The sequence below is a fragment of the Balaenoptera borealis genome, assembly GCF_965194805.1.
Source record: "Balaenoptera borealis genome assembly, chromosome: 5".
In the NCBI taxonomy this organism is placed as follows: Eukaryota; Metazoa; Chordata; class Mammalia; order Artiodactyla; family Balaenopteridae; genus Balaenoptera; species Balaenoptera borealis.
The window spans coordinates 59259762-59282623 of NC_138862.1; the positions used below are offsets into that span (position 1 = coordinate 59259762).

General features: G+C 37.7%; 1 protein-coding gene across 1 annotated transcript in view; it reads right to left on the minus strand.

The window, feature by feature from the left end:
* The window catches only part of BTLA (B and T lymphocyte associated), a 62287-nt gene that overhangs the window by 15532 nt on the left and 23893 nt on the right, over nt 1–22862 (minus strand). Inside the window, 4 exon segments of the mRNA XM_082394816.1 lie at nt 83–262; nt 265–377; nt 379–400; nt 14666–22847. Of these exon segments, the coding sequence (XP_082250942.1) occupies nt 83–262; nt 265–377; nt 379–400; nt 14666–14753 (403 nt within the window). The 5' untranslated portion in view covers nt 14754–22847.

Here is a 22862-nt window from a genome sequence, read left to right on the forward strand (position 1 = left end):
CATAATCACTTGAGAATCTGAGTCCTCCTTTTCTTGAAACAGATGAGAAAAGCATTAGATAGTCTTGATGTCTAGAACTCACCTGTCACATTAATGGTAACTGAGTGGCTTTCAATGAGTCCAGGCGAAGAGTTCACAGAACAGCGGTATGACCCATTGTCACTAGCAAGCACTTGATTAAAATGCAGAATAAAACCTGAAATACTCTTCCTTTCTTCCCAACCCATGAAGCCCTGAAGTCTGTCCCCAAGATGTAAACAGTGTTTCCTTTGGCCTTGCACCAGGTCACAGTAGGTCTATTAGAACAATATTTCACAGGGCATTCCAGTTCAAATGGGTCTCCTGATGACACAACATATATGGAATATCTCTTAAAATTGTATGTCACATGATTCATCCCCTGGAAGATAAAAACAAAATTAAAAACAATTCTCTTCTGGAAGGATCAGATATTTGCCACTTCAACAACTTCTGTCAAAGATTTCTCAAGCATGATTCTATAATTTTCCCAGATAACATTTTACAGTATATTAATCCTTACTAGCAGAGTGTCTGCTAGTGACATATAGTAGATACATAATAAATATTTGTTGAAAAAATTTAAATAATTTCTTCAATTGTTCAATAATTTCCTCAATTTCCAAAATTTTACCATTTTTATTATAAAATTAGATTTTACTTTAATTTATTTTATTTTATTATCATATAGCTACTCCAATAGTAGCAAATAATAGTAACTTCTTGTCACTTACTTATTATATTCCAGGGGCTGTTCAAAACACATTACATATATTAATCATTTAATCCTCACAACAAAAATAATATATTATTATGAACCCTGTTTTATGGATATGGAAACTGAGGTAATAAAGAACTTGCCTAAAGTTATATGCTAATAATTAAGAGAATCAAGATTTAAACTCATACTAGAGTCCATTAGTCTATAATTCATTATCCATTACTTTGCTGTTGTTTCTTGAGCAAAATCACATTTTCTGTTACTAGCTCTGGTATATTTCAATAAATAGGAGAGAGGAATTTTTGTAGACAACTATTTCCCTATGATAGTTGGCATTAGGATTTTTTTTTACTTGTTTTTCAAAGGCTTTAATGATGCCTTGCAATTTTTCCATGACTTTTTCTATGTAGGAGACATGCAACTCAAGAAAACTTTCTGAAGAGAGGATATTCTGAGATAACCTGAATTTTTTATGCTTTCTCAAGTGGGAAGAAGAGAAGTTATCCACCTTTTTGGAAGTTCTGCCTTCTGGCCTACAGGAAATATGCTTTCCTTTGTTTTGGTGGGGAGAGTGAATTTTCCTGGAAACAGATTTTTCTACTGTCTTCTCTGAGCCTTCTGTTTGCAATTGTCGATTGCATATAAAATCTGAAGCTAAGAAAAAAAATTTAATTCTCTATATTATTGAATAAGTTCTATTACCCTTAACTTACCATGAAAGTTTATACCTGGTAACCTCAGCATCTGAAGTATAACTGATAACCAAGATAAATGAAAAAGAAATTTTTCTCCAAGCAAACAAAATAAATATTGCAAGATCCAAAATTTATCTCATTTTTATACACAATTCTTACAATTCCATTATCATTTCCTATTTAACCCAGGGCATAATTATGTTATATAATACAGACTAATTACTCTTTTCATGATGATAAGGTTGAATCAACAATAAAACTTTAAATTATGTTTAATAGTATCCATTTTCAGAAACAAAGAAGTGTTCAATCTGTTTTACAAAGAATTTCATCAGAAATGGTTACTTCAAAAAATGTTTTGACCTCCAAAGGGGCAAACTTCAATTATCTAGAATGTACATTTATGTGAAAATATTCATTCTCTGACAATTGCTGGAGTGTACTGTGGCTTTTGAGACTCATGTATAAAAGGAGCATGAGAAATCACACCAATTCATGACAACCACTTAACCTTTTTGTATCAGTTACATCAGGAGTGTATATAAATCATGGAATATTCTACTATGGGCCTGACCCTGTAAGGTGGTGAAACAAAATAACTAAGAGAGGCCAAGATTCCTTTTAGTTAAGCACTGTGTAGTTATTTATATCTTTTTATTATTTCTAGTAAAGTCTTAAGAGTGTTTTCTCTCTGAGTTCCTTTTCCTACATCCTTATAGTTCTTTCTTGGCTCTGTCTTTCCCTGTTTTGAACACTCCCTCAGCCATATATCCAATCCATCCTCTTCATTAATTTCCTTCAATAATTGTAAATTATTAGATTTTAATAGATTCATACTATCATAGATTATAATAACATAGCATAACTGAGATTATAGCCAAAACTCTTTTTTAAAGACAGAGGGTTAAGGGCTATTCAGATGTTGAACTGGGGTACAACTTTTGGTCTTGCATTCCACATACCGCTTTACCTAGCAGAATGTTTCACTTTATTTCTACACCCTGGCCAGAGTAAATATTCTCATTTTTAGCTATTTCCTATCACTCAGTAAACCTCTCACTATAATTTATGCTCATATTTCATCAGCCACTACTCAGAATAATTGTAAACTGATTGAGTTTTCAAGAATCAGATTGAGACAAGAGATCTGCAGAGAACTTTTAGAAAACCCTGAATATTTAGATATTTACAACTGCTCTGAGACCTCAGACAAGTTCACTTTAATACTTCCTAACAGTTTCCAAAAATCAAGAAAAAAATTAAGCAAACTCAAAGTCAAGTTATGAGGTTATCAAAAAATTGAAGAGAAAGAGTAAGATAATTTATCAAAAGGAAGTGTTTAAAAATATAACACCTGGATGTGGTTAGAATTACAACAAAAAAACAAGGAGGCCAGAGGAAGAAAGGTCAAGTGAAACCCTTGTTTCCAGAAGTCCATTCCTCTCCCTAAAGTTAATAAGCTACCTCAGCCTTCTAACTTCTGTTTTCATTTTCTGGATAAGTCAATCACAGTTTATGGAGCCTATAACTCTGCGCCAGCATTGTGAAAAAAAAAGAGAGTTATAGGCAAAGACCTTTTTGACCTCGAAGAGCTTACCATTTAATTGGTGAGGCAAGCTTAACTAACAAGACCACTTTTCTGTAATAAATTTACTATCTACCACTCTTTTTTCTCCAAATTTAACTGAGCTGAAAGGAAGGCTCAGCGGGACCTGGTATGTTAGTTATTAGGCAGTATAGGAATAAATAAGACAAGGTACCTCCCTTGAAGGGGGTTGCATTCTAATGGGAAATAGAGAGCTTGACAGATGGAAGAATGAAATAACACTATAAGAAGGTGCAGACCTTGCTTGGGTGTGCCGAGGATTAACTTCGACTGGGACTATGGGGGCAAGGCTGAATGGAAAGTTTGTATTTGATCTGAACCTTAGTGAGTGAGCAGTGAATGGAACAGGGTGGGGGGTATCTTAAGTCTGGGGAAATTGAAGGACAAACGCAGACTGTCCAGGAATCTCATGGCAGATTCAGGGAATTGCTATACACTTGGATTGTGGCTTTCTGAAAATACTGATAGGCAGACCACTAGTCATTTCAGAATAAATGGAATAAGCATTAGCGGGGAGAAGTTTAAACTTTGCTTATCCACCATGAGGAAATACAGAGCCTGATTCTTTTGGGATATTTATAAAGTTCATATAAATAGCTAAAAATGAGAATTTTCAATTGAACATGGTTGTTCAAATGCTAACAGATTGTGTGATGTTGAGATAGTCACCCAGCCTCACCAGCCTTCAATTTTTAAAAAATAAGGTGAAAGGACTGGACTACAAAAACAGGACAAGTCTTACCCACCATCCTTTCCTACACACAGACACATATACAACTTCACCTCCCTCAGCGTATAACTGATGCTATAAAACCACTTCTAAGTCTCTCTATTACAATATGTTACCTTTCCATTTAGCCACTGGGCTGTCACCCAATGCTAATAGCACTGTTGAACAACCCGGCTAGTTCAAGGATTCCACATCTACATGCTTGGGAGGAGTGTACAAAGTGGGTTAGGAGGGGAGAAGAGCTAGCTGTTAATCCTGACCACATCACTGACTTGCAATGGGATAATGGAATCATCACTGTGGTTCTTGTATGTTCTTATCACCAGGATGAAGATCATTGGCTGTCACATTGACTAGCATAGGAATTTTTCTCGAGTGGAGGAAAGAATGGATAGAGGCTTGTGAACAGGCATTAAAAGTCATCAAGAGTGCTCCCTCTTTGTACAAAGAAGACATTAACACTGCCTACCTCCGCGAAACTAAAACTGATGCTTGTAGTACAGGAATGATGCACTGAGGTAAATGATAGAATTCTAATTTTCCATCTGACAAGCATGTTGACACTTTTGTTGCTTGTCCCAAATTATGTATAATCATCTTATGACACTCAGTTTATCCAAAGCTGTCCCCAAGGGGTTTGTCTTGTCAAAGAAACATCTGAAAAGGAATGAAGATCACAGTTGCTTTTGGCTGGGATTTATCTGTCAACATTAGTTTTGTTGTTCCTGCTGTTTTCTCAGACATTTATATCTAATGGTGGGGAATTTTCAATGCTAAAAATAATTAAAATAAATGCATGCAGTGAATGATGAAACCTCTACCATCTTCAGGCTCTCACATGATAAAGTATCCCTTTTTAGGTACTATACGTTTAGGAAGCCTTTCCTTTAAAAAATTCTCAGGTTCCCCTGGTGGCACAGTGGTTAAGAATCTGCCTGCCAATGCAAGGGGACACGGGTTCGATCCCTGGTCCAGGAAGATCCCACATGCTGCAGAGCAACTAAGCCTGTGAGCCACAACTAGTGAAGCCTGCACGCCTAGAGCCCGTGCTCTGCAACAAGAGAAGCCACCACAGTGAGAAGCTTGCACACCACAGGGAAGAGTAGCCCCCGCTCGCTGCAACTAGAGAATCCTGTGCACAACAATGAAGACCCAATGCAGCCAAAATTTTTTTTAAAAATTAAATAAATAAATAAAATAAAAATTCTCATGAAAACCACTGCTGCATTATTACAGAACGTATATTCCATGACTAGGGTGTACCTAGCATAGTTGATGCCCAGAGTGCATGATTTTTAACAACCCTTTTTTCTATATGGAAAAAAAATTCAGAAACAATCATGAAATTAAACAAATAATAAAATGGCCAGGAAAGAAACATAGTGACTATTTTTTTCATTAAACTTCATATATAAAATGGTGCAAGTTGGACTTCCCTGGTGGCGCAGTGGTTAAGAATTCGCCTGCCAATTCAGGGGACATGGGTTCGAGCCCTGGTCCGGGAAGATCCCACATGTCATGGAGCAACGAAGTCCATGTGCCACAACTACTGAGCCTGTGCTCTAGAGCCCACGAGCCACAACTAGTGAGCCCTCGTGCCACAACTACTGAAGCTCGCACGCCTAGAGCCTGTGCTCTGCAACAAAAGAAGCCACCACAATGAGAAGCCTGCACACCACAACAAAGAGTAGCCCCTGCTCGCCGCAACTAGAGAAAGCCTGCACACAGCAATGAAGATCTAACACAGCCAAAAATAAATAAATTTATAAAAAAATAAAAGAAAAGAAAAAAATAAAATGATGCAAGTTAAAAAATGTTTGAAAAATAATAATAGAATAGAAAAAAGGAAAAATGCACAGCTATTTATTTAATAATTTTATATCTATCTAAACAGTGTGAACTTGGATCCTTCAGTTACAGCCTGATATTGTAGTTTATGTAAGTAATTTTCCAGTAATTAATAAGCAAATTTTATTAAAACTGAAATTCTATAAAAGACATAATTTAGACCATTACTAAAGTGTACCACTACTGTAAAGTTTTATTTTCTTGATTCCTTCTTTAATTTTAAAACAACACTTTAAAGATTATAAATTATAAAGATACAATTATAAAGATATTAATCAATAAAACATTTCAGATATAAACTTTAGTTCATGCATAAGAAAAACAATTGTATCTCACAGTTTGTATTCTGTTTCACTGTTTTAAAGTTTAAACAAATAAATATTCAAAATGGTTGCATGGAATGAAAGAAATGAAACAACACACATTCTGTTTCTTTGTCTCTCTAATCACCGTGGTATTACTGTTTATTTAAAATCTACTGTTTAACTGTAGAAATATGTAGTACCACAGGGGTTGGAGACACAAACTATGCCTAGAGCAAGCTCATGTGATTCTGAACATTATGAATTTGCTCTTGAAGTGAACACATATAGCTGAATTTGAAGTTCTCTGAGTTAACTTTCATGTAGATGCAATGTTTCTTAAAGGGGAAGTACTGAAAATGTGCTAATTTGAAACTTACATACATATTATTAAAACTTAGGAGTAACCATGGTAATTATTTAGAACTTAGACCAAAATATTTGGGGCTGGGGGAACATTTTATCACTGATAGTTTTCAGAATTGCTGGTACATGGTGATCATTAAAAGTAGACCAACTTTTATTTGTTTTAAAACTCTGTACAGACAATATTCCCCCTTATTGCCCACACCCAGGGGGATGGACATCCCACTTTTCATGACTATTTAGTTATGGGACAGTTTCTAGTGCAAAGGGGATGCAGAAAGAGGCTCACTTGGGTCTTCAATTTTCCCATAAGATTTTTTTCTTTTTTAAAGATTGAACAAGATACAATCTCTCAGAGTTTTCAAATCTCCAAGAGGGAGAGAGCCCTTCTGTCTGGGTAATCAAGGAATGCTTCAAGGAGGAAGTTGAATCTCCTCCTGTCCCAAACCCCACTCCAAGGCAGATCTGGTCCTCCTCCCATTATCACAGTATAAAATACCATTATCTACCTAATCACATGGACCAGAACCTGGGTGCCATCTTTGTCTCTTACCCCACTCCATCAGCCACCAAGTTAAGTTAATTCAGCATCCAAAATATCATTCAAATTTGTTTTCATGCCACTGCCTTAATTTGGGTCTCATTCTACTTCATGAGGATTATTGTCACAGCTTACCAACTAGTCTTCTACATTCCAAACTTGGCCTTGTTCCCCTCCCCACACCCCAATTCATTCTCCACGTCACTGTCACAGTTTACATTCTTTTTTTTTTTTAAGATTATTTTTTATTTTTATTTATTTTTGGCTGCTATGGGTCTTCATTGTTGTGCGTGGGCTTTCTCTAGTTGCGGCGAGCGGGGGCTACTCTTTTGTTGTGGCACCCAGGCTTCTCATTGCAGTGGCTTCTCTTGTTGCAGAGCACAGGCTCTAGGCACGCAGGCTTCAGTAGTTGAGGTGCGTGGGCTCAGTAGTTGTGGCTCGCGGGCTCTAGAGTGCAGGCTCAATAGTATGGTGCATGGGCTTAGTTGCTCTGTGGCATGTGGGATCTTCCCGGACCAGGGCTCAAATCCGTGTCCCTTGCATTGACAGGCAGATTCCCAACCACTGCACCACCAGGGAAGTCCCACAGTTTACATTCTTAAGACAAAAATCCAACTGCAAGAATTTTTTGCCTAAAATCCTTTAGAGATTCTTCAGTGCCTGCAGGAAAATGTCCAGACTTCATCAAATGGCATTTTGCCCCTGCCTCTTTATGCAAACTTGACAGTCCCCGCCACACACACTCCAGCAACCCACATCCACTTGATGTTTCTCCTACCAAATGTCCCATGCTATTTTGTGTGACATGCATCACTCTATTATGAGTAAATATGTGTTTATGCATCTTTCTTCTGATCTTGTCTATGACCTTCTTGATGGGATGGCAAAAGGAGATGGCCTTAGAAAAGGTATGAAAGTGAGAAAGCATGAGACTGAACAGAGAGAGCTTCATGAAGAGAAAAATCTCCTGTTCACACTCTAATGCTCTCTGTGCACTAAGACACAGAGCAGACACAGCTGAGTCCTTAGATATGTAGACTAAAGACAGTGAGGTGAAGGATGTATGTATCTCAACATACCCTTTAGTGGTTATAACTTAACCACTAAAGAAAAACTAGACCTTACAAGTATGCAATGCGTAAAGGCCTGATTTATGTCCATTCAGGGGTGAAATTCAAAATATTTAAGAAGTGACACTCCATGGTCATCCAGATACCCAGATCAGCCAATCAGAAAGGTGTACTGACCAAAAAATACTGCATGGTCCAGTACCTCCCAGCTTAACAAGTGTAGCTGCTGGTGTAAATAACATCAGGAGCTGAAGGGAGTAAGTAATTTGTGAAACTTACTAACTACTAAAAACCTAAAAGCCAATCGACAGACGAATGGATAAAGAAGATGTGGTACATATATACAATGGAATATTACTCAGCTATAAAAAGGAACAAAATTGGGTCATTTGTAGAGATGTGGATAGACCTAGAGACTGTCATACAGAGTGAGGTGGGTCAGAAAGGGAAAAATAAATATCTTATATTAACGCATGTATGTGGAATCTGGAAAAATTGTGCAGATGAACTGGTTTGCAGGGCAGAGGTGGAGACACAGATGTGGAGAACAAACATGTGGACACCAAGGGGGGATCATGGGGAGGGTGGCGGTGGTGGTGGGATGAATTGGGAGATTGGCATTGACATATATACACTAATATGTATAAAATAGATAACTAATAAGAACCTGCTGTATAAAAAAATTAATTAAATTAAATTTTTTTAAAAAAGAAAAAAACAAAGACCATGAAATGAATAGAGAGAATTTTCACATTCATCTTCTATCACTATTTTCTCTTTAAAATCTTCTTAAAATGGTATGTGAAAGCTTTCTTTAAGTTTGACTTCATATGGTATTTATAGAGCACATTTTTTAAATAAATTTTTTTTTTGGCTGCACCACGTGGCATGGGGGGGTCTTAGTTCCGTGACCAGGGATCGAACCCATGCCCCCTGCAGTGGAAGTGCAAATTCTTAACCACTGGACCTCCAGGGAAGTCCCTATAGAGCACATTTTAAAACAAGTTCTTCTAGGGCTAGAATTTCTCATAATGTGATATGACTATTTTGGAGAATATTTTGAAGACTATCTCTTTAATCCAGTAGTATTGAGCAATCTAAGACTTTAAGTCATATATCTCTTGCTTTTATATAGTTTGGGATAATTCTGAAATTTTTTTGTCTTGATATAGTCATTCTAGTATTTGCCATAGCTTTGTCTAACAGTTAGCAAAGCATCTAAAGTACCTGTGTCATTTCCTTTCCTTGAGATATTAAAGAATAGTACAAGCAGAGAGCTTTAGTGATCATCAGGTCAGATAGTTTAAGTCACATTTGGAAGGTAACCTCCCGAATCACTGCTTCATATTGATTGTCACTTGCCCACAATTGCAGCATATTTCGCATTATCAAAGTACTGTAAACCCAGGTGCTCCTGACAGGAGGAAAATAGGGATATGACTAATATTTTTTGAGTTCTTATTATGTGCTATGCACTTCTATGTACCATACATATATTGTTTTCTTTGATCTTCACAGCAGTTCTATGAGGTAGTTACTATTATTATCTTTATCTTAAGTGGGAGAAACCAAATATTAGAGAAGCTAAGCCACTTACTCAAGATCACCAGCTGGCTGGAGGCAGAGACAGGACCAGGACTTGAACCCAGGTCTGGCTAACTCCAAACCACAAGTTCTTTTCTGGTAGAATAGTTGTGAAAGTGCATGGGAACACATAGGAAGAGTTGTTAGCACTGTGGTTCATTCACAATAAATAATAATAAATGACAGGCATTACTATTTTTTGGATAGGGTGAATTTAGGGAAGCAACACAGCAGTTGAGTAATTGTCCAAGGGTGCAAGGCCTATGGGAGGCAGAGACAAGATGGAAACCCAGAAGGTCTGCCCCAAGTGCCTCTGCTCTGAACAGTTACTTCCAACTTCTTTCGGGGGTCAGCAGTGATGTGATCATGGGTCAGTGATGTGGTATATTCACCAGCCAAATGAATATAATAGAGATAGAAAAGGTGTTACATCCCATAGAAAAAAGTCCTTTTATATGAGACATGAAATTCTTGAGAATTATACTAATGAAGAAGGCTAGTCTTGGTCAAAACTAGGAAGTAAAAATCCTTTGCTTTTTGGTACTTTCTCAGGCTTTCTCTGAGTACTTGTTCATTACATTTCCACCAAATGACAAATGTCCCCCTGCAGTTCTACCCTACTGGTCATGCTTTTGTCTCCCCAGACCAGAGGATTCACTCCAATCCTTCAGAGTTCTGCCTGTCCTATGTGATAAGGATGAGTTTCTGGTGGAGAGTTCATTGGCCAATGTGTAATTATCTCTCTGGAATAGCAAAAGTTTTTAGCCAGTTCAATAGAACCTAAAGAAAAATGATTCATGTTGACAATTTAGAGAATAGTTCTGGGTAGGGAAGACTTTCTGGTATAGGTGGGTTTGTCCTTCAGAGATGCTAGGCTTTCCACCTTCCTCACAGTGACTTTAGGAAGAAAATCAGGTCAAGAAAAGCCTAGAACATACCTTGGAAGCTGTGGACAGTAGCATTCAAGAGAGCCTTTGGCATTTTATAAGAAACCAACATAAGTATTTCTAAATGTTGCCTTCAGTGTTTGAGTGGTTACATGTGATGCTCAGAGTGACCGTGGGTTATGTGTTGTTGGAAGGACACGAGGAAAGTCTATCTCTACTTCTTTTCCAGATACTTCCTCACCTTCCTAATACATTCTACTACAGAGATCACACTGAGATTCATTGGCATTTTCAAAGCCCTAGAAGATACCTAACATTATCTATGTGGGCAGAAACTGCCAATTGTCCCCCAATATTAATTCTCCTAATACCCCAGAAGAAAAAGAAATGGGGTCATCACCACCCAGGTAGAACCTAAGTGTCCCAGCCTTCCTTATAGCCACTTCTGGACAATGGGCTGTTTGTGATACATGCAAGTTCCAGATTATGCTTATAAGATAAATGTGGCTATCAGGAAGGAGAAAAGGAGGAGTTAAAGAGCTCTACCAGCCAAACCTAATGTTTCCCTGTGACTGCCTAGATGGCCCCTCTATCACTCGCCTGGACTGTATTCAAAGTGAACCTCACGTTGTACATGTTTAGATTCTGAGCACACTAACATGATTCCCTGCATGTGTACACACAGACACAGGCACACAAGTAATTTCTTCCATGGAGATAAGCATGGAGATCAGAGTCCATAACCATGAGAGGACACCGGAAAGGTGGAAACTATTGAGCTTATTTTAGGTAAGGGAGTGAAAAAAATTGGAAAAGTGAAGCAAATTGCTTATGATACAACAATTCACTGACACAAAGTAACTCAAGTCTCATGACTCCCAAACTCTGTTCTCATTTCTTGGTGATGGGGATGATGGGAGATAATGATATCAAGAGTTGTTTATAGACAACTTTTGTCAACCCCAAATGAGAGATGATCTCCCAATACTACTTTAAGGGGACTATCAAGCTAATTAAGTTTGGGACTAAATGGGAAAAAAAACCTAAAACATTATTAGCTAAACTTACACAGCACTTACTATGTAAGTTTAGCTAATAAACTTCAGTCACTGTCCTAAGAGTTTTATAGAATTAATTCACTCAATACTCACAACAACCCTATAAGTTCGATATCATTATTGTCCCCATTGTTTAGATGAGGAAAGAGAACCAGAGAGGTTATAGTCACAGAACCAGTAAATGGCAGAGATGGGAGAGTAATCTAGTAATCTAGAGTCTCTGGTCTTATCTGCTCCACCACTGCGCCTCCAAAGAACAAAGAAAAATGTTGATTTCATTTTTGGACCTGATTACAAATGCCTGTGAACATTTTTCTTGCAACAAATTCTGAACTCTAAGTAAAGGTGAAACTCACAAATGATGGAAATTAAGTAGGAAAGTCCCAGTGAATCAAGATAAACTGTTTGTCTTCAACATTACAATAGAGGAAATTTTGATAGTGGGACAGAGGAAGCAATAATTAATTAAAGAGCTCAGTGTTAGGAAAGTCTATTCAAGGCTGTGATCAACACAAGAATTGGTCTTTTCATACCTCAATCCAGGAAATCCTGTAGCTGCGGAATATATTTCTAGACATTTACGTAAAAGGTAGTCATATCTTATGACAGGCATTTTTGTAATAACAATACACAGGCATTTGGCAGAAGGCAGAGCTCTATCTCTGGCATACAATGTGCATATTTCAGTAAGAACAAATAAGTAGAGCCAGAGAAAAGCCTGATAAAGACACTGTGTTACAAAACCAGAATATGAAGGAATGAGAGACAGATTCAGAGCACTTTTGCCCCAATGTTTCTTCTCTGACCCAAGGATATGGCCTGTTCATGGTGGAGAAACAGAATCTGGGAGGAATGTGGAGTATGCATCCATGGATCACACTGAACTACTACCATAAAGGAGAAAGAGAACACACGCAAACCCACATGGAGACTTGGCCCCAACCACTGTGTTTTCAAAGGCACCAAACTGTCAGTGGCCTCTGGTACTAGACCAGATTAGGATGATTTTTTATTACAATAAGCAGTGATCAGAGATTTCCTCCTGCCTTATTCAGGATCATATATAATCTCTGCTATAGCCAGACATTAACTGCAGTGCTCCTGGCTGCTTGAAGCTGGGATCCTTGGTTGATGCCCAGCTGAACAACGTCCCAGGACCTCTCAGCTGGAGCCGCTCATTGGGGATGAGGCAGGTGACTGACAAGGGCCATCTCCACCTGCAGCCTAGTTCTTGCCAGAAGAATCTCTCCATGTGTAGGTGCTGAAACTTTTATTACTTTCATCCAGACAGAAAGTATATGCTAGATACAAAGGGACAGAGTTCCCCCTAATTTCTTTTTGAGAAACACAAAAGGCAAGCAAGTGTAATTTCATTATAGAGAAAGACCTTAAGCAGGAAGTTTGTAGAGAACTTTACCTTTTTTACAACCTTATTACGATGCAGACTCATTCCTGGGAAGAGGCACACAGACTTCACATTGCTTTGAAGTGGAAAGGAAAAAATCTTTAAAAATTATTTTTAAACAGTTTGAAACTGTGACAGTGTAAAGAATTCAGTAAGCAAATCACAGGAAATCTCACCAACCTCTATTCCTAATTTAATTCAAGTAATGCTACAATCCAAAAACTGCTGGATAAGATACCTGGCCAGTACTTTATCTAAGGCTCTCCGTTTCATTTTTCAAATAATTCATGTCACTATACTTTGGGCTAAATATATTGTACAATATATTTCATTTATTCATTTTATTTTAGCTTCAAAACCTTAACTATTTTAAATGATAATGTTAAAACTTGCTTCCCACTTAATTGAATATTGTGTGGGTTGCTTGGTGTACAGAATATTAACAAAAATACCATTAATGTTTTTCAAGCTTTTATTATGTGCACTTACTATGCCAGGCACTTTATCTACTGTATTTGTAGTCTTCACAGAAGCCCCATAATTTAGGTACAATTATTATTATTTCTATTTTACAAAAGAGGAAACTAAGGATAAGAGAGGATAAGAAACTAAACCAAGGTCACACAGTAAGTGGCAGAGCCAGTCAATGAACCCAATTCTAACACCCAAGTCTGTTTTTGTAAGCACATTGAGAGGAGGAACAGAGTTGTACCATACTCCCAGTGTGATGCAGCACTGCATATTCTTTTACTTAGTTTCACAGAGAATAGTTTATATATTCTTCAAACTGGTATGACTTCTGTTTAATAATATTTGACTTCAGTTGTAGCTAAAGTGAAAAATCCAGTCAGCCATCCTACACCTCATCAACATAATACCAAATACTTAGAAACATAAAAACGCTTAAGTGAAGGGGATTTTTATTTTGCACCTGGTTGTGTGCCATCCTGGCATCACAAAGACATTCCAAACCGCACAGTTCCAGAATTGAAGATGACATTTACAGGATTTCAGTGACCATATTTTCTGATTTGAAAAATTTAAGAGTATGTGTGCTTGTGGGGATAATAAGGCAAGGTATTTGAAACCGGGAAATCAGAAACTTCTGCTAGCTTTTTATAGCCCTTCCCCCTTTACAATATGCGGGCATCTGTGACCATGTAAGGGAGTAAATGAACTCATCACTTTTTTGCCCGCATAAAGTCTTTGCAAAAGTGGCCAAACATCATCTATGCAGAATCCAAGCTGTTTTCTATATCATATGACACCCAAGTAGGAACATTCTTTTTCAACATACTAGAAGCAGAGACAGAATGCTCCGATCCCATATTTCTCAGCATTGTCTCATTCAGTATTCTCAAGGCACGTTCCCCACTGAAGCAAGTAGCGAGATTTTATTTAGCCACATTATTCCAGAGTAACCATGGAATCAGATATAACCCCAGTTATCCAACACCTAACCTACCCACCTGAGTACCTCAACACTCCTCTAGCTTCAGTTTGGAAAGAACAAGCTATTTATTCACCATCAGTATGGCATCCAGAACATTTTTGCCAGTAGGAGGGATAAATTTCTACTGAACTATTTATAATGTTTGCCCAATTCTCTTTTCTTACCATCAGAACATGTTTTTAAGAAAACCAGCCAAAGTATGACTTAAATACTATTTTCTAATTTGGTTTATGTCCTATAATGTCTTCAGTGAGCAAGTCTAACTACTTGGTTTCATCTACCATTATCCTCTTGACATAAACACTACATCCTACTACGATCAGCAAGGGAAAACATTGCCTCCAACCCCCCCCTGAGAAATATAAGAAGTCAGTGGCTTACCACTGATACTCCAGATGCCTACAAGTGGAATTAGGAAGAGGACCCAAAGCAATTTCCCGATTCCAAGCATAGTAGGTGATGTCTTCATTTCCTGTTTATATCACGGATGCTCAAGTAGAAAGCTTCCCTTCCTCCCATGAATTCTTCAGAGTTGGATCAGGTTACCTACTCCAATGACATCTATAAAATAAATAGAGAAGAGAGAGGAGGTGGGAGAGAACAGTAAGAAGAGCCCAAATAGTCTGTGAAACAAAATGAACAGAAAGACTAGGCAGTACTCTGTTCTGTGGGTTTTGCTTCTTGTCAAATTGGCTGTTCACTTTCAAATGCTCTGATACATTAAACAGCGCAGTCCTTAACTTCTCCTTCCACACCACCCTTTTTGCCCCACATTTAGGTTTTTCTCATTCAAACTTCAGTGAATGAACAATTAAACTCTAAAGAAATTTATATTGTTGAAATCTTTAGGTTGAGATTTTAATCAAATGAAGGTCAGGAAATTCATGGTAAAAAGTACTTATGGTAAGTATACATTTCCCCCCTTTCCACAGCTTGTGATTATGAAACTTCATGTAAGAGATTTTAGATTTATCTTCCAAAAAATCATGTCATTATAAGATGAGAATGCTTATTAAACCAGTGGAGAGTCTTCTGAGGTTATGGAGAAAATGAGTGATAGGAAGCCTTTCCTCAACAGATGAAGGAAGGGCAACTGTCTTTAGTCTGTAGATAGATACCAATGGGACGAGATCATCATTAGTACTGGCTACATGTTCTCTCTAAATAATGAAGTTCTGAGTTGAATAACACCTTGAATATCAATTAAAGGAAACTTCCATTTTCAACATTCTTCACGTGGTTATTATCTGGATTAAATAGAATAGAATAAAGGAAGAAATGGAAAAGTTCAAGATCAGACAGGATCAATGTGGGACTGTTTTCTCCAAGGCCACTTGTAATAATTAGCTTAGCTTCTAATCACAGAAGCTAATTAAATTCACCCATTTGAGATTCCAAATGAAAAATCTAGATTTGTGACATATGTGGTCATTGACAGAAGTTGATTTTGTAAGTCTTTCTCTCAGAGGCTGGTGATTTTCTTCCAAGGCCAAATTTCAATGGTTTTAAGTATATAAGGTTAAAAAACAGTTATCATGTATTCACTGATTCAGATAAACACTGTGCAATGGTTGGAGGAACAAAGATGAAAAGTCACTCTTCCTGATTTTAAAGGGCTCAACCAGCACTGTAAATTCCTCATATCAGCCTTCAGTGTTGGGACATAAATATTCAGGCATTTCAACCACCACATTGTAATACAGAGCAACTACACATAGCTTCCTAGAACTTCCATTACTGGAGTAAACATCCTGCAAATATTACAGTATTTATGTAATATTTACACAACTTTCTTTCCCATGCTCAAGATGGAATGCAAATGACCTATACCAGCAGAGTTAAGGCTCGTTGTCCCTTTAAAATGGTCTCAGAAGTCAAAGCCATAAACCACAAGGCCAAGGTTCTCAGGATATTATCCCAAACCAGAAAGAAGTCCTATAAATGTTGTTTATCTCAGCATAAAACCTTCATGATTCACTATTCTAAAGATTTTTTCATATAAAAATGACTGTGCTAATTAGATAAATTTGGGGGAAAAAACTTATGTAACATCTAATGTATTTTTTAAAAGATATCTATTTTGTGACTTTTATCAGCATGACTGGTCCTTTGTCCCTCCAGAGCTGGAGTCCTTAGAGCCCCACTGTAGACAGAATTCTCAGTCAGAATCTGACTCCTATCTTCATTCTGGTAAAGAAGAATTGAAAGAAGCCTGGCTCAGAAGTTTGTTAGCTCAGCAACAAATCAATTTTGTTTTAAATTTATACCTAATCTAGTAATTAAGCTTCTATCTTGACCCTTGTCCCATTATAATTATGCACTGTTTGATCAGAAAATTATACTTTTATTTAAATGTGCAAATTTGAAGAATTTACTACATCTTAAAAAGTAATTGCATCGTATTTTAGAAACAATTTCAAAAACATGAACCTATCTCCGATTTTATAGTGAAAGACAAAAAGCAAAATAGAATTTGGAATCTTCAAATTCATTTTGCAAACATCTTTGGAGCTACTTACAGGGCAAATTCTTCAGTTCACTTACAGGTGCAGTTCCTTTCATGAACCATGAAGCAGCTGTACTTTCTTCAATATTTTTACCCAAGGGTGATCAGAGAAACAGCAATCACAAAACAAGACGCAGGGTCCTGGCGTGGTCTTGCCACTGACTTTAGATAACATCAGCCCAGGGGATGAATCTTGATTCTGAATTTTTTTAACACTCCAAAACTCATTGGGTAGCTTCTATCAGAAATGTAGTACAGCGTTTAAAACCATTTCCATTCTTCTACTTGGCATCTTCTCCTCATCAATGATAGCAATAGTTTCTATATATGACTGTACTTTTGAACCAGCCTGGGCAGTTTTTATTAACTAGGTGGAATTCTTGGATCTCACCCACATCTACTGAATTAGAATCTCACAGGATTGAGGCCAAATATTCATATTTTAAAGAAATTCCTATTTTAAAAGTGATTCTGATACAACTAGTTTGGGTGAATATTTGGAAATCAATTATAAATTAGTGGGGAGCATGGACTTTTGAGCCACAAAAGACTTGGTGTCAAATCTTTGCCACTTACTAGCTGTAGACTCTTTCATATATTTCCTACATTCTTAGAGTCTGTGGTAGACACAGATGTACCACTCAGATCCTTTTTCAAGAACAGATTTGCTCTTAGCTGTTGGGGAATGCAGTCAGCAGACTGCATCCAGGTGTATGGTCCTTCAAGGTCTGCTCAGCTGAGATTTCCCTTGTCCAAGGTCATGCTTTCCCATGACAGCCTGCATCCAGTGATGGAGCAAGGAAAGTGTATACAGGGCTGGCCATTTTGACTCCACACGGGATGTCGATGGGCAATACTTGACCCAGAGCTCCCAGTTCAGTCAGCCAAGGTTATGTCAGGCTTATATCACAATTTGACTTCTTTCGCTCCCCAATCTCCCTTACACCCACTTTCTTTCACAGGTGTTGATCCCTAATCTATTTTGATGTCTGCTTCCAGAGAACCAAATCTGCTCCATATCTCAATTTTTCCTGTTCTGTAGAACACAGATGGTAATAATATCTATCTTTTATGTTGGTTAACTGAGCTAACATATATAAAGTGATCAGTAAATTATATCTGTAATTATTTCTGAACCAAAGATGGGTTTTCATTTGGACAAGATGGATACCAGGAAGCCCTGTATTAATAAGCCAAAAAATAATGATGGTGGAACAACTTGAAAATGTGTATTTGCTAATGGTAGTCACTGTTGCATAGAGAACGAGACTCAGAAATGTCATAACAAAGCTCTGATTAGCAGAGAAATGTAATAGATTAAAGGTCTGAATTCCAGAAAATTCACAAGGATGGATCAGCTTCACAAACAGGCCACAGAAGTAAAGGGCAGAAAGAATTAGAGGCCTGAGAACAGGAGATCTAAAAAAGGGTCCAGCCATTGGGCCTGTCCCTCAGGGAAAGAGCTGTAACCCTCCAAAAGACTGGAAGGGGTCAAAGTAGTCACAACAAGACTAGAGGGCTGGACAGGTAAACAAGGCAGGGGCCACTTACTGAAACTGGGATACAGAAAAGGATCATAGTCATTGGCACCACACCTGAGAACCTGAGATGGGCAAGAATGCTGACTTGATACTGAGCTCTTCCCCTTGGCTCTTTAAAGTGTATGTTTGGTGAGAGAATCAATCCCATACTGTGAGGTGGATAGGGTTGATCCAAAAAAACAGTATAAAATACCCTCAGCTGCAAAAATTAGAAGACTGAAGTTGCTTTGGGGAAAAAAATTCCTTGCAATAAAAAATGTATATATAGACAACACCTGAAAACACCCTTCTCCCCTTACTTCTGTATTGGTGGACTTGAAATGTATTGTGGTTCTGTTATTTACTAGATGTGTGTCCTTAGACAAGTTACTTAACTTTCAATCTATTACCTCTTTGAAACCCATTATTTCCTCTGTAAAGCAGGAATAAGCACACTTACATAGAACCTTGTTATGGGTATTCAATAAGAGACAAAAATAGTAACATACATTTTAAGTTTAACAAATGTGAAACCACTTACCACAGTGACTGGCACAAAACCAGGATCCTGATAAATGTATTTTCCTTTCTTTCCTCCCACTCAGACAAAAAGTATAGAGTGCCTATGTCTTGTTTATTTGTATCTCTGAAGCATGGGCAGGGAGAGAGTTGACTTCTCTTATATCCCAGGAACCTGTGTGTACTATATTTGTATATGCTCATATTTTTGTGCCATATGTATGTTTATCTCATTGCTTGTGTCATGAAACCAATTTATGGATGTATCATTGCTTTGCAAATTGTTTTCTCTTTTACTTTTGTGGATGTCCACATGTTTTGATGTGCCTATAGCTTCAGATCTCAGCAAAATGTTAGGGTCTGAAGCCATGAACTTGTTCTTCCAGGAGGGACTAGGGGGTTTACATGGAAAAGAAAGGTGGCATACCTTGTAGATTTCCAAATATAAGGATGTAATTGACAAAAAGCCCCAGGTTCTGCACGTTGAGATTTATCACCTTATTTGTGCCATGAGGCTCTGCTTCCCAGCCAATGACTGAGCACAACAGAAATACCAAGGTAGGTCCATTTCTGAGGGACACAGGATACTTCTAATGACCTACTTTCGCTTAAGAACTCCCCTACAGCCTTGCCAAACCTTCTTGTGGTACACAGCACTCTAGGATTCTTCCACCCAACCTATTTCCTGCAGTCACTCAGGATCACACTTGCTTTGTGGTCTAATAGTTCTTCCTGGCATTTTTTTTCTCACAGGCGTTTCCCCTAATCTAATCCTTGCATATTTTATCCTGTTTTGGAGTCTGCTTTTTGGAGCACCCAGTCTAACACATTAATTTTGCATAGTTATGACAATGTTGAATATACAACTTTTTATTTTGCTTTCCCATACTCCTTGTTCAATAGATGATATTCTGCATAGAGGGGATCTATTCTGCAGAAAGTGGGAAGGCATGAAAGCTAGTTAGTAGAAATCGCAGTATTAAATTAGTCAATCTGGGAGAAACTGTGAAGATCAGCCAAACCAATGGGAACAATAGTGAAAAACAGGCATAGAAAGCAGGCAGAAACTTGGAAAATTCACATCCTTTTAACTACAGACGTGAAAGTAGCTAAGAGCACAGTGGGAATTGGACCAAATAAAGCTTTATCAGAGCTGCACTGCACATGCTCCACTCGCATTTGTCTAGCAGTAGAATCCTCTCCTTATTTACATGGCTTTATGAGAAAAAGAACATGCAAATGAAGTAAATAGTAATTCAAAGCAAAGGAAATGGATTTAGTTTTATTTTGGAGTGAGGTCAAAGAAAGAATTTGGGAGAAGTTTGTCCTGAAATGAAATATATATATACATATATATCTCCAGCAGCTTCCTGAAGGCCCAATTGTGCCAGTCATTTCAGTTGCTCAATAATGAAGAGATCCCAAAATGATAGGTCCCAAGGAAGGATCCCAGGGGGCCAGGGATGCAGGGACTACTCAAGGGCTCAGGTCAGGGCAGCAACTAGTTGCCATTCACCAACCAGTTCAGAAGTGCAGCATTTCATATTCTAACATCTGGTAGAGCCATATCAATGGTAACTGACTGAATTTTGGGCCTGTTTATCCCTTTAATGCCAATTGGAGTCAGTGTTAATAAACTCAGATAACTATATACCTAAATTTTCACACATAACGGTTTGAAAGGAAACTCAGAAAGATCAGGTCCAGGGGAGGCATGTTCTCCTGACTTCTGAGCAGATTTTTAGCTGCTGCTCAGCTGCCTTGTAAGATTGCTCTCCCTGCCCTTACCATAGGTGTTTCTCCAAGTGAATTAGGAAAAAATACTTTCCAGTAGCATACATTTAAATAGCTGAATAATATTCTATCTTATAATTACAGCACTATTTATTTAGTCATTTTCCTATTGTAGGATCTTTAGGTTTTTCTAATTTTTCACATAAAGATAAAGATAAGCATTTTTGCTCTGCTGCATTTTGGATGATTTCCCAAAAGTGGTACTACTGAGTAGAACATATGAACATTTTTAGCACTCTTGATACTAAGTGCTACATAACTTCCAAGGAAGACCAACATATATTTCTAGGGGCAAGTTATGAAAGCATCCAGATTTGGTTGACTGCACTCTTACCATTAGTAATGTCTTGTTATGATCATCATAATTCTAAAAGTAAAACTTTCCATTTATTTTGGAATTTTATGCTTAATGAGGATGAACAGATTTTGGGGGTGTTTTATCATTTGTGAATTGTTGTTCTTGCACAATTAACTGCTTATGAAAATATTGGAGTCAGTGATTTTCTTATTATTTAAAAAAATTTTATAGTGCATATATTGAGTATATTATACTTTTGTCACCTTGCCTGCTATATTTTCAGCAAATAGTTTGTTTTTGCCTTTAAACATTTTAATAGTAGTATTTGATTTATGGAAGCTGCCTTTTTAAAAGGCAACCATATCTAACTGTAACCGTATGTAACAATTTCTGTTGCTTTTAAATTAGAAAAACACCTTTCCTGAATGATTTCTAATCAAGATGTCTAGATAAGTGGAGTCAGCCTCCCAAATGTGTCCACATCCTAAACCTTGGAACTGTGGAACCCCTGCTACCTTATATGGCAAAAGCTAATTCACAGATTTGATTAAATTAAGGATCTTGAGATGAAGAGATTATCCTGGATTGTCCAAGTGGGCCTGATGTAATCACAATGATCCTTATGAGAGGGACACAGAAGGAGTCAGAGTTGGAGGAGAAGGAAATGTGACAACAGAAGCAGAGGTTGAAGTGATGTGGCCACAAGCCAAGGAATGCCAGCTGCCTCTAGAAGCTGGAAGAGACAAGGAACAGATTCTCCCCTCTGGAGCCACCAGAAGGAACCAGCTCTGCTGACATCTTGATTTTAGTCTTGTAAGACTCATTTGGGATATCTGGGTCTCTAGAACTGTAAGAGAATAGATTTGTGTTGTTTTAAGCCACTTAGTTTGTGGTAATTTATTACAGTGGCAATAGAAAAGTAATGAATGATGTAATTTTGCTCTCCATCACACAAATTGCCAGTAAATGTCAAAATGTTATTGTCCGGTAAATATTCTCTGCTAATATAAAAGGAAACTTGCTTCACTATAAAACTTTCATGGAATTTCTTTTAGAAATAGTGTGGATGAGGCTGGACCATAAGACCATAAGAAGCTAGAAGTTCTTGAGCCTAATGCATCTCCTGTGAAGCTTAGTGTACCTGGTAACTATGGAGGCCACTAGGCAGCACACCCCTAACCTTCCCTAGGAAGAGTGATGACAGGTCAGAAGGCTATTTTAGGATTACACCACTGGAGCTCTATATCAATTGAGATTGAGTGCAGCTGTATATAGTGGAAAAGTCCAAAATAGTGATGGCTTTAATAAAATAGAACATTGTTTCTTTTACATGCAAAAGAAGTATAGAGGTAGGCAGGACAGGGTTGATATTATGGCTCCTCATTAATCAGCAACCCTGTATCCTGGTTTTTTTTGTTTGTCTGTTTCACTATCTTAACTCTGACATCCATCTTCTGGGTCCAAGATGTAAGATGAATGGTCTCAGCTCCAGTCATCGTGTCTGAGTTATAGGTTTGAAGAAAGAGGCAGAGGACAAAGGGAGCAGACCTTGGGGATGACTGAGACTCTTTAAGGAGATTTTCTGGAAATCCAATACCAAACTTTCACTTACAACACACTGAACATGACTTAATCATATGACCACACCTTCCTGCAAGGAAGACTTGGAAATGAAATTTTCTATCTAGGCAGGAAAAAATACACAACTAAATTTCTAGATTCCATTATTAAGAAGGGCCAAAACTTTATCTACCACATCCACCACTTTGAGCACTTAAACATCCCTGGAAGAACACACATCCCTCTCCAAAAGGGACAATATCAACATCTCACCTTGCTAACTCGTCCAAAGTCAAGGTATCTGGAGGACACATATTCTCCGCATCAGATTTGTACATAGCTTCTCATGGTTCTATGACCTGTGAACTAAAAGGTAACTCG